The sequence below is a fragment of the Panicum virgatum genome, chromosome 4N (assembly GCF_016808335.1).
Source record: "Panicum virgatum strain AP13 chromosome 4N, P.virgatum_v5, whole genome shotgun sequence".
In the NCBI taxonomy this organism is placed as follows: Eukaryota; Viridiplantae; Streptophyta; class Magnoliopsida; order Poales; family Poaceae; genus Panicum; species Panicum virgatum.
In genome coordinates this window covers 41,743,187-41,755,524 of record NC_053148.1, presented here as the reverse complement: position 1 = coordinate 41,755,524, position 12,338 = coordinate 41,743,187, and the positions used below count along the sequence as shown (strand labels likewise).

At 44.1% G+C, this 12,338-nt stretch overlaps 1 protein-coding gene across 2 annotated transcripts; it reads right to left on the bottom strand.

Moving 5' to 3' along the window:
* Positions 1 to 4,809: 4,809 nt before the first annotated feature.
* Positions 4,810 to 9,802, bottom strand: LOC120671180 (GDP-mannose transporter GONST3-like). 2 transcript variants are annotated; one of them, XM_039951460.1, is made up of 3 exons: positions 9,225 to 9,802; positions 8,649 to 8,840; positions 4,810 to 6,249 (listed from the first exon to the last, which is right to left on the bottom strand). In XM_039951460.1, exon 3 carries the CDS (start codon positions 6,247 to 6,249, stop codon positions 5,152 to 5,154), a length of 1,098 nt encoding a protein of 365 aa, XP_039807394.1. In that variant the 5' UTR covers positions 8,649 to 8,840; positions 9,225 to 9,802; the 3' UTR covers positions 4,810 to 5,151. The 2 variants fall into 2 exon arrangements, with proteins under 2 accessions (XP_039807394.1, XP_039807392.1); XM_039951458.1 differs by lacking the exons at positions 8,649 to 8,840; positions 9,225 to 9,802 and adding an exon at positions 8,242 to 8,637.
* Positions 9,803 to 12,338: the final 2,536 nt, after the last annotated feature.

Below are 12,338 nucleotides of genomic sequence, written 5' to 3'. Positions count from 1 at the left end.
TGCCTTGATTTTTTTTTTGGATTCCATGAGCTCCTAGAAGCTCACAATGTATAAGTAGTAGTCTCCGTTTCGGCGTTTCCAACCCAAGTCAGGAATTTCTTGAGTTCTTTTTCTTTTCCCTATTTCCTTGACCTCATTTGGATGTCTAGCACGGAGCTTGAGTAAGTGTGTAAGATTTCGTGGCCAACTCTCACTATATATATATATATATATATATATATATATATATATATATATATATATATATATATATTAGTTCTTAGAGTCCATTCTCGGTCCTTTCCTTTCTTTTAAATCTCGAGGCGAGATTTCTTTAAGGGGGTAGGATTGTAACACATTAGGTGTCAATTATCCGTGATTAAGACTAATCTCAGCCATTAGCTTTAAATCTTCATGATTAAAGCACTAGAGGAAACTTTTTCTGTCAATTTTTTGTTAGTTCGAGCTAGACCGGTCCGACCGGTCAGACTGGTTGGGAGTCTTTTAATCCCCTTACCATCTCCCAATTCTTATTTATTTCACTCAGCTCTCCCTCTCTCTCCTTCCTCCACCGAGCCGAGCTGAGCTCGTCCCGTCGCTGCCCCTCCCATCGATCTCCTTACTCCGACCGTCGTTCGTCGATTCCTTCCACAAGCACCTTCCTTACCTTGTCCTCCACCTCCCCCGCACCTCCCCAAGCCTCGCTCGAGCTTTCCCCACCAGAATCAGCCCTCCAGCGAAGGCCGCCATGGGAGCGTCGCCCGAGCTCCACCCCTTCGCGTCGATCCGCTTCTTCGGTCCTTCTCCGCCCAAATCGACCCCAAGGATGTGTTCTTGGTGAGCTCCTCCACCTTCCCCGGTTCTTCCCCTCCCTTTTTCTGAAGCTCCCTCGCCGGAGCGCTGTCACATGTCGCGCGCTCGCCGCCGCCCCCCCAGGTTCGGATTATCCGGCCTAGTACCGGATCATCCGACCCAACCCTCTTTTTGTGCACGAAACTCACTCCAGAAATACTCAGGTCCGGATCATCCGGCCTAGAGTCGGATCATCCGGCACCTTCCAGTGGCAAAAAGTACTGTTTGGGCGGATCATCCGACCTATGGGTGGATCATCCGACCAAGGGGACTTAACGGCAATCCGAAGCCAAAACTTTCTGGTGGTGGTCGGATTATCCGGCGTTGGGTCGGATCATCCGATCAGCACAGACCTTCAGTGCTAAAAATATAAAATCGTCTATGCATTTATACATATGCATTGTTGCACCTAATTTAGGTACGCTAGATGTACAACATGCGGACATGAAGCACGTGGTGATGGAGCCGAAATATAAGACGGTGTTCGGTGGATATCTCAAGAAGATGGAAGGACCCACTGAGGCAACCGAAGACCCGGGCCAAGGGTGGAAAGGGCCAAGGCCTTAATAGTATTAACACTAACTTAGTGTTACTCCAGACAAGCCCCGGTGTATGACCTATTATTTTAAATTATGACTCACTATATATATGTTTATTTATTACTTGTGCATTACATTTTAGAAATTATTTGGAACCATAGTTGCATGATCCCTATGTTTCCTTGAGTTTATACTAGTGTGTATAGCTCGATAGCGATGCCATGCTTAATAGGTCTCGGTAGAAGCCGGGTGATTTCTTGTCACTCGCGAGATATAGGATATTATAGAAGTCAAGTAATTGCCGGTTACTCGCGGGACATGTAATGCAATGTGGAAATGAGATATGGAATGCAATGTGGAAATGATGGAAACTTGAGACCGGACGGGAAATGATGAGGATATGTAGGTATGGCAGCTGGACAGGGTTCCTGGTTGTCTTAGCCCTGTCTGTGTCTATTAAGAACCGGTCATTGTCGGCAGTGCTGATCAGGGATTGAACTGTACTAACTATATGCCGGGAGTAGGAGGTAGTCGAAACCGGTAAGACTAGTACTGCCTCACATCGAAAGTACAGGAACCCGCACCCAACTCCTAGGGTAGTCGAGTGGCCGCGGAGAAGTGGGTTGCATGTTTATTTTTGGTGGTCTCTCGTAGGGCTCGGCTGACTATATATCATTGGGCTAGTTCTTGCAGTTCGAGGCGGGGAGGGGAATGGTTGGTGCGTATAGTCCGACGGGGTTTATGCATGCCGTGTTGGTTAAGTCCACCTTGCAAGGTTAAATCAGATCGATTCGCCGTGTCTCGCGGATATGAGGGTCTTGATCTCTTTGTCGCCTCGTAGTAATGATATATGGAACATGTATTATATATGATGATGCTTACTTTGAATTGTTAATTGATGCTCTACCATATTTGCTCTAGATAGACAAATACTAGTTGATGGTTAAGCTATATAAAATCTTGAGTAAATACTGAAAATAAAGATCCACTGTTAGTCGCTTTTTGGCAACACAAACCCACCAGCCAAAAGCCTTACATGTCTAGATATGTGGGCTAAGTATACCTATAGTCGGGGAAGTCTTGCGGAGTATTAGTTGCTCAGAATTTGTTGTTTACCCTGTTTCAGGTAGAGGAGTTAACCCGGATTCACATCTGTGGGCTCAATGTGACGTCCTCACATCTTCGTAGTTATTATTATATTTTATTTTATTTCATTTGGTTTCTAAAGAAAATTTTTCCAGAAGTTAGATTCTCTTCCGCTGCTTTCATTTATTAGGTGAATTTAAGTTTGAAAATTTATTTTTGTAAATATCTTAATATTATTTACTATTTTTGTAAGATTATATCATGCTGGTACCGTCTGCGCTCGCCGTCGTGCGAGACTACTGGTGTATTTCGATCGGCTTGTGGGTTGAAAACAGATTGTCAGGTTACACTTAATTAAGCTAATACGGCTGATGTGTTAAAATAATGACGGTTACACTTAATTAAATGTTTTAATTTGACGGTTATGTCACAGAAAACATCCGGGCAAAGCCCCAGCAGAAAAATGAGGGAGCTCCCATCCAAGTCGTTGTACGCCCTTGCAATAGAATGCTTCAGATGAAGCTACGGCTTAAGGGATCCAGGTCCCTTGCTGCGGACTGTCCACATCAATTTTCCCCTTTTCCTCCCCCTCCCTCTGCCCTGCGACACCGCAATGGACGGCCTCATCCACCTGCACTCCACGCTGCTGCCTTCAGCGCCGCAAGAAGCACTTGGACCGGAGTAGTGGCGGTGGCACGGAGCTCTTCATGTGCTGTTCCAAATTTTCTGCCGCTACGGGTTTGATAGATGATTTAGGTAAACCAACATCAGATAAAGGAACAAGATCGCTACTTCCTGGTAGTGTTGATGGAAATCTCTGGAAAGAAGGATAAACCAAGTTAGCTCCTGAATCCAGATTCCCAGGAGGCTGGTGCTGGCCATAAGGCGGCTGATGAGATGGGTAAGATAGGCCTACACCACCAGAATACTCTGACCATCTGTTTGGAGGAGGTACTGGAGCATTTTCAACAGGAATGGCAGAAGGCTGCTGGTGGGAGCATATGATGATGGAAATCCAATGGTCTAGAATGAGACAGCTCTGATAGAGGGTAGCTTCTCATCTGGTTCTGCATAAACTTCATTTGCTGGTGCAATAACATTATGCTGGAACTGCGTTTGAGGGAGTTCTGAAGCTGCATATAATGGTTGTCCTGGTAGCTGAATCATATTCGAGGATGGAATGTGTTCAGAAGGGCCCAAACTCTGAGGATGAGGATGATCACGTGCCATGGAGTTCTTGGTATTGGTAGTTTGTACTAAGGCAAACGGAGCACTTGCAGTAGATTGACCCACAAGAATTAGACCACTAAGACACATTTAAGTCTGATTGAGACTCCGATGGGCAGCATGGTCTTTGCACCTTATGAGGATCAGATGCATTTGCAGAAGCAGACACTGGCAGTGAAAGTTCAGAAGTTAAATTGTCACCATGAAAATGCTGTCCAAGGGCACCATCAGCTGCAGCATTATCTCCCACTTTGCCAATTAAATCATTTGAAGAACTATTCGATTTCTCTATCAACACCAGGTCCTCTTGCTGAGCAATTGTATCTCCTAAATCGTTACTTTCTCCAGCAGGATGTACCCGCTTAGCATATGGTGACCTGCTTTGATTTCCAGGTGAGGAACTGAAAGAAATTTAATATTGTTAGACTTCCAAAACAGCAATTTATAAAAAAAATCTAAAGAAACAGAAATGCAACTACGCAGATGAATCTATGCATCTATTGAAGGTTCATGGGAAGGTACAAGGCCCCATGATGCTGGAATCTGGCCCGCGACGAATGGATCGGACGGTCAGGAACTCAGGACTCCCCTTCGGCAAATGAACTCGCCAGATGCCAAGAGGTCGTTCCCTGCAAATGAGAAAATTATAAAAAGATACAGAGAGCGTTTTCGATAACCAGAAATTATCAACACCATAAACAAAGATAAACAGCCTGAATATTCCTTGCCGTGGAGATATTTCCTCTGTACGACTGTACATTAACATGTCATTATACTTGGATTTTGCACAACAATTCACTACAACAATAAAGTATAAACTCTAGTACTTTTGACTCCATTTACGATTGGGAACAACCAACTGCACTTGAAAAACCAAACCAGTAGTTGATTTAGTTATTGCTCGTGCAATGCTTGCACCGGTGACCAAGCAAGCTCTCAGGCTTTCAGCAAGCAAAGTTTACTTGAAAGCATCTGCTTCAAACTTCCAGGATCATACTTTACAGTTCATGCACTGGGCACATGAAAGCTTTTCTTTCAGCATAAGAGGGAGACTGATGGTTCCATCACCATTACAGAACAAATTGGCAAACTTCAGCAGAGAAATAAATAAACACAGACCATACCGTCACCAACAAAATGTATGAGATAGATGCTTTCATATACGACATGTTCAATGCAGATAGGTACATTTGACAAGTCCCAGGTACTCTACCATAACAATCTTAACATCTTGTGTTACAAATGAAAACGGCAATACAGTAACAAAGAATTGCATGATGATAGTTCGATCCCCTCCATGGCTTCTAATATCTAAAACATTTCGAGATTTTGCAGCACCTAGTCCAGGACTACCATCCATCCATATGTTTGTTTCCAAGTATTAACCGGTACCTAAGTGTTCAGGTGAGGCTGTTGCAAAGGAGGTACCGCATCAATGGTGAACTTCTCTTCAGGTTCATGAAGAGCTTTACTTTTGAGTTGAGTTGGTCTCTTGCCCTCCCTGCATCTGCAGCAATTTCTGCTGCTCCTCATCATTCTCTTCCTTCGGCTCAACCTTTGGTGCTTTCGGTTTTGTGGTGGATTGCTGGTAGAGTACACCACCTGACATGCATATCAGGAGCCCAATGGTACCCACAAAGGAGGCATGCTTGTCCCAGATAAGTAGATTAATCACCACGGTCAGGAGTTTGTTTACTATCCCAAGTACTGTGAACCCAGTAGCAGAGATAGCCCGTCTGCAGGAGAACCCGAAGAAGGATATCGACAGCCCAAATAGGCATGAGAGAGCAACAGGGAGGACCACATCAAATGAAAGCCAATTTGACACTTTGGAGCTGTCAACCTTCATCTGGTCAAACTCTCCCATTATAAGGAGCTCAAGGGGGAACAGCATCAAAGCCTCAAGGTTGTTGTATAGCACAAGGCCCCATGTGTTAAGCCCAATGGTCATGACAACATGCTTGATGTACACAAAATCAATGGACATGCTCGCTAGGTAGGCCACCGCCCAGGTGTAAGCAGTCACAGTGAATTGGTTGTCTGTGAAAACATAGATTACACTTCCGCCAAGTATCGTGGAAAGTGAAAGCCATGTCTTCAGCGATGGCCATGGCTGATGAAGATACAGCGTCTCTCCGATGGCAACAAATATCGGCACGGCAGAGCGGAACACGATGAAAGTGTCCACATTGGCATGCAGCAGGAGTTCACTGTTTGTGAAGATGGAAATATAGAACATCACAGCAGCAGGTAAGAACTTCCACATAGTCCTCAAATTGAGGCCATCATGCTCAATGAGCTTCAGCTGTCCACAGAGGAGAACTCCAGCAACACTAGTGAAGTACTGCAGAGCTGTCAGGGCTCCAGGATACGGAAATTTCATGATTGCCCATTTGTTGATGATGGAAAGCAGAGATGCTGATAGACAATACCCAGCAGCAACACCATAGACTGAGGCTTGTTGCAGAAGAGTGTTCAATCTGTTACTCCAGGCTCCAGTTTTCTGTATAGTACCTGAACCCTCTGGTGAAGCATCTTCTTTTGAAAGGTCTGAGAGATTAGACATCTGCAACATGCAAACTGAAATTAATAGAGTTTCAAAGAAATACATGAGCTCAAAGTCAAGGAGCAGCCACTACAGAATAAACCAACTATGACAAACATGCATGTTTCAGGGGGAAAACACTGAAGTTAATGCATCAGGTAGTTAAGATCTTAAGCATAGGTTTCATTAATGTAAAGAAAGTATGTAACCATCTTAGAAGAATTTGGTAAGGTGCAAAGGCATAAGAGAGCTAGCTTTCAAAAAAAAAAAGCATAAGGGCAGCTCCAGTGTTGCAAATAATCAAATCGTTGCATAACAAAAACGAACAGAACACACTGTGACAATCGAATTTTGGTGTCAGAGAACAGAAACGAACCGTGTTTTCAGTTCGAACCAAGCCGAATAAAAAAATAAGCTGCATTGATGAAAGCTATCCACAGATGCCATTCAGGGAGAGAGAACGCTGTCCTTTAGTTAGTTTTATTTACGGCCTGGGTCCCACCTATCGATTTTAACACTGCTGCTATCGAATAGAAGTTCTGTTCGACTTGCGTGAAGTACACCAGTCGAACCACCACTGGAGCTGCCCTAATAGGGCCCAGTTCAGTTTCCAGACCATATCACCAGTTCGTATCATATTACGTGATACAAGAAAAAGGAACAATTATTGATCATTACAAGTACAAATCCCAGTTCACTAGTTATGACACGCTGAATTCTTCAACTGCATTTGATTTCTGATGCTACAAGGGACATTGCTTGTGTATGTAGGAGTTAACTCCTAGATCACAAAGCAGCAAACATTGAAAATGGGGAATGAACATCAGCATTTGAAACCATCAATATACATTAGGATAATGATATGCTAGCGGTACTGGGCTACTGGCCAGTGATCTCTCTCACATATTCTATTGCATTAGGATATGCAATTGTATCATGCGACAGAGAAATCACTATACCTTGGTTTCACGCCATTAAAAAAACAAGACTGAAAAGAGAGGGCCAGAAATTACTGTCCTCTAAATAGGTTCGCCCACCTTTAAAATCAGCTTCACCCTTATAATTCAACTGTTTGCAAACCCAGAAAGTTCTTGACTCAACCTTGTCATTCTCATAGTGCAATGGTGATGCCTATATTTTGACAACTGATGGATAATGATTTGATCTTAAAACAAAATTTATGGTGATCGGACAATATACTAATGTAGCAATGGACAACCCAGAACAATACCTAAAATATGTGCACCTATACAAAGCCTTCACATTTTCATAACTCCATAAATTCGGCCCTACCCCCAGATCAGCACCTTCCAATCAAGTTTCATACAGCAACAATTGATAAAGAGCTACTCAGTAGCTTGTACTACTGAGAAAGAGCTCAGTAGCTTGTACTCCATAAATGAAAATGTGGTTTGATTTTCATGTTTACCAGATTTAGTTGTACTACTCAGTAGCTTGTGCGATAAAGAGCTCATCAACATCATCAAAATCAAACCACATTTTCATTCACTCCCAGATGGGATTGGTATGAAAGGACTTTTAAGGATCAACTTCCAACACATATATGCCAAATAAAAAAAAAGTAATGAACATCAAGAAGGTTATAGCTGGAGATGCTAATTTTCTGAACAAAAGAAACAGTGTTTATCAAATGATGCTGATAAATACTGAATATTGAGAAACTTCACAGAAAGAAAGTAAAACCCTCCTTTATGTGTTAGGCTATCCTATTTTCCTTCTGTGGCAAACATGTTACCCAATTCATACTGTGTGATACAAAACCAGCAAGCGAGGTAAAGACCCAAGAAGGTCAAACAAAAACCAAAACAAGATGAAGCAGACATCAAAAGGCAAAAGAAAAAGGCAGATAATAAGTACTTAAAAGAAGTCGCACAACAAAATGGAAGGCAAAAGATGAGGCAGCAATATCGGAAACACTTCACAACAGCATCAAAACACGAGCAAAGTATGCCAGCTAAAGAACTAAATAATCCAAGAAAGGTCAACAAATACCTTGTAACGTCCAACCCGGGAATTCGCCATGGCTTATAAGCAAAATTCAAGACCAAATGATCTAGGTATGAAGCATGTATCTTTTTAAGCCAGTTGAGGCTGCCCGAGGTGGCAAGAGAAGAGGGAAGACCAGTATGCAACAACCACCTAGCAGCTAGCACAATCAAATAAGCTCGTGGGGGGCATAGTGCGTTTGTCCATGACAGCCATGGAAGTCAAACAAGCTTGGGGCACGTCGCAAGCATGTTAGGTACTTAGGTTGCTAGCATGACAGGGACATGGTAGAAATATCAACGGTACATATTGCACAACCTAAGCACTTGGCCCAAGTCAAGGAGGACAACTTAGACGAGGTCCTGATAATGCGATGTGCTAGTTTTTGTGATAAGAAAACAAGTACAGCATACCTCAGGAAGCTTTCCTCGCAGCTGTGGTTGGACAGATCCCTCTCAACAACCACAACGTGACAACTCCAGCACCTCGATGAAGATGCCTAGTCAACAAGTGGCTTCAAGCACACGATGTGCTCGCTAAACTTGCTGCTGGAGCTTCATGCGCCGGAGCTACCAACTGATAAGTCACATGAAGCGTTTCTGATTCTGCTTAGAAAACATGCAAAATAATGGAATTAGTAAGTCGCCGGAGCATGCCTCGTGTGCTGGCGCAACAGCTCATTTGCACGAACTAAACGGTGCCATCGACAGAAGAAAATAAAAACATCAATTGTTAGGTGAGAGCATCCCGTCAGGACCAACGGCGGCCATTCCGCACAGTGGCAGTTTCGTGCGCAGATGGAACACCGCCGGGCATTATTGATTGGCACCCCCATCTACCCATCTAACACCCATGGAGGCGTCGCAAGAAACCTCCCAAGTGGGGCGGGGCATCAAGCCAAGCGCCGAGATCGGATTCTTCTTGTGCCCGCCCTGGAGAAGAAACCTGGGCCAAAACCCCCCGGGAAAGCAGATGAAAGAAACTCTCACCTTTCAGACGCTTCCTGTGGTGTGAGGGGACGCCACGGGTGGGGCGCGGCGATTTATCGCGGGGGGTCTCCGCCTCGCCCGGAATTGTTTTCTGCGCGGCGGTTGCAGGACGTGGGAGGACGCCGGATCTGGACGCCTTCGATAGTCAAACCCGCGGGAGGCTAGGATTCGGATTGGAGCGGGATCCCCCGCAGCGCGCGATGGGCTGCGATCCTCCAGGGGCACCGGCACGGCGAGGCGGGATCGAGCGGCGGCGGCGCTAGGTCGCTGGGGTTGGTTCGGATTGCGAGATTCTGGTTTGACGGAGAGGAATAATGACGGATTTGGGAATTGCCGGATTGGGATTCCGGAGAATGGAAAGGGTGATTAGGCGGACGAGGATGCCACGGCAGATTTTTTGCAGGCGGGGACGATGATGAATTTAGAAATGCGACTTGCTGCTTCTGACCCGCGAGCCGCGGGGGAGGAGATCTCGAGGCGTCTTCCGCCTCGGCGGGCTCGCCCTCGCCCTCCTCGCGGGTCGCGGTCGGCCGTTTCTTCCGTCCGTCCCATCCCCTCCGCCGCCGACTGCCGTCTTCCTCCTGTTTTCCTCGCCGCTTGCGCGTCGGCGCCTCGGCGGCACTCTTCTCGTGGTCCTGTTTTGCCGATGGGTTGGGCCCGCCCGGCAGGTCGCGGCCCATCTAGATAGTGGGCTGAGATTCTATAGCCCAGATCGCAACGCTTGGGCAGGCAGGAGACGGCCGAGCGGCGCGGCAGCTGCACGCAGGAGTCGCCTGCTGCGGCTGACCCGCTGCCCGGACCCCCCCACTCACTCTCGGTAGATGTCTTCCTCCTTCGGAGCATGCGGTAATACAGTAGGGCAGCCCTGTTCTTACCGCGGTAGTGACTATGTTTGGTTGGCCTGTCAGCCAATTGGGCAATAGTTTCACACCATGAGCACCCGTCATCAAACAGCCAGCATTATTTTTTTTCACAACAAATCAGCACTAGCCACCAGCCACAACCAGCCGAACATAGTCATTAATGAATGGATCAGCTCTGGGTCTGATCGGTTAACAGTAGTGCATGGGCCTGTCACTAGTCAGATCCTGTTTGGATTCCCTTGCTAAACTTTTAGTTGCTAAAGTTTAGCAACTTTGGATCCAAACAAATTCATTAAAATTTTGCTAAACTTTAGTTGGAGCCTCAAAAGTGTTTTAACCTTTAGCAAGTCAAGGGGCGCTAAAACTTGCCAAAAATGGTGAAATTCCATATTACTCTTAGAATTAATGGCCTGACATTTAGATGGAGTATTAAATGAAGGGTAGCATAGTTATTTTGGAGAGTTTAGTAAGGCGATCCAAACAACCTCTGTTAAAATTTAGCAACCTAAACTTTAGTTTGCTGAAAAAATCTCCAAACTTTAACATGCTAAAATTTAGTTGAAGGGAATCCAAACAGGACGGGTGTGCTCCAACTTGGGCGTATAAAAATTTGCGCGCTGTGCACTGGGTTTCTCGGTCTGAATAATTCATGTTGTTTTCTTCAAAAAAAAAAACTCCATGTTGCACGCCCCAATTGAGACGGTCGAGTTCAGAGAGATATGAATGGACATCGCGGGTTGCTAGGCTCGGTCAACTCCTCTAAAGTTGTGCGCCTTTGCTACTTGTACACTCAACTAGCTAGTACTGTCTAGAGCTTTGGTCAGAACAAGCGAGCTGTAATCTGCATTGCTTCACAAATGATCTGCCCATCTTCAATGCAACGCTTAATTTGGGACTTGCATTGCATTGGGAGTATTTTTTTCTCTCTAAAATATGTGGAGTATTAGTGACAACTGACAACTGCTAGTATTTATGTTCACCGGAAGTTCTTATTGACCAAGAATCCAAGATATCCTGAGATGCACGAAAAGAGTTGAAGCGAGGGCTAGCCTGCCCGAGACGATGTGAACAAGATGATAAAGGTGCTAGGAACTAGACAAAAGATGAGATGATGAAGTAGACTGTAATAAGGGGCTCATGTCAAACGTAGGATAAGCTGTAATTTGGAGGCAAACATATTGGATATGTACGTGTCTTTTGTTTGTCATTTGGCTGATGAGCGTGGTGGGGAAAACTACCGACATGGCGACATGCATGAGGCAAACTATTCTTGATTGGGCCTAGCAATTGGGCCAAATGATCATGAGCTTTCACTACCTCGTAAGTGAATTTCGATCACATGCCGGATTAGTTTTACCTAGAGGTGCAAATCGGGACCCTTAGGTACACTTCCAATTCTTTTTAATTCAAAATTTTATACTAATTTTTTAAAATGTGACTGATTTTGGTTTAATTCAAAATTGTATACTACTTTTTCAAAATGTGATATGATTTTGGAGAATTAGTACAAAATTTTAAACTAAAGAGAGTTGGAGGTGCACCTAGGATCATTAATTGACACCCCTAGTTTTACCCATAGTAATGAGGATCGATTACATAGTCGCCGCCTTATTTGGGCCCATTTTCATCACTTAGATAATGCGCCTACAAATATATGTTTTCCACTCCCCCACTGCACCATTTGATCAATTTTTTGCGGGGTTGCTGCGCTTAGAAGGCATGCAATAAATATTTATCAATACAAAACCATCCAACAGTAGCACACCTACTAATACTATATAGCAACATGAAAAAAACCAAATAATTGGTCTAGGGGATATATATTTTTTGTTTACACAATTTTTTACTGTAGCTCCAACAATTATTTACACAATGGAGCCAAAAACTCGATATAGTAGATATAACCATTAGCTTTATCTTATTGAAGATTTTTTTAATTCCATTGAGAAACTAAGAGAAAGACTGTTAAAAAACCTCCAATATTTCTTGAATTCCAGAAGGATTTTTATGGGCTTCATTACTTAAGTATGCCATGTTCTTTTGTGAAAGAAAAAAACTAAAATTTTCAAACATAAAAACTCGTAGTGTAATTGCTAATAACTTCGTACTATCACGATGTTTCTAAGAATTTGATGCCAAATTTAACCCTTCACTTAATTATATAAGTTGTTGACAGTAAAGAAAATGGCATGAATTCGGAAAAAATTAACTATGATTACGTTTTGTTAAAAATAGATGGTTGAGGCGTAGG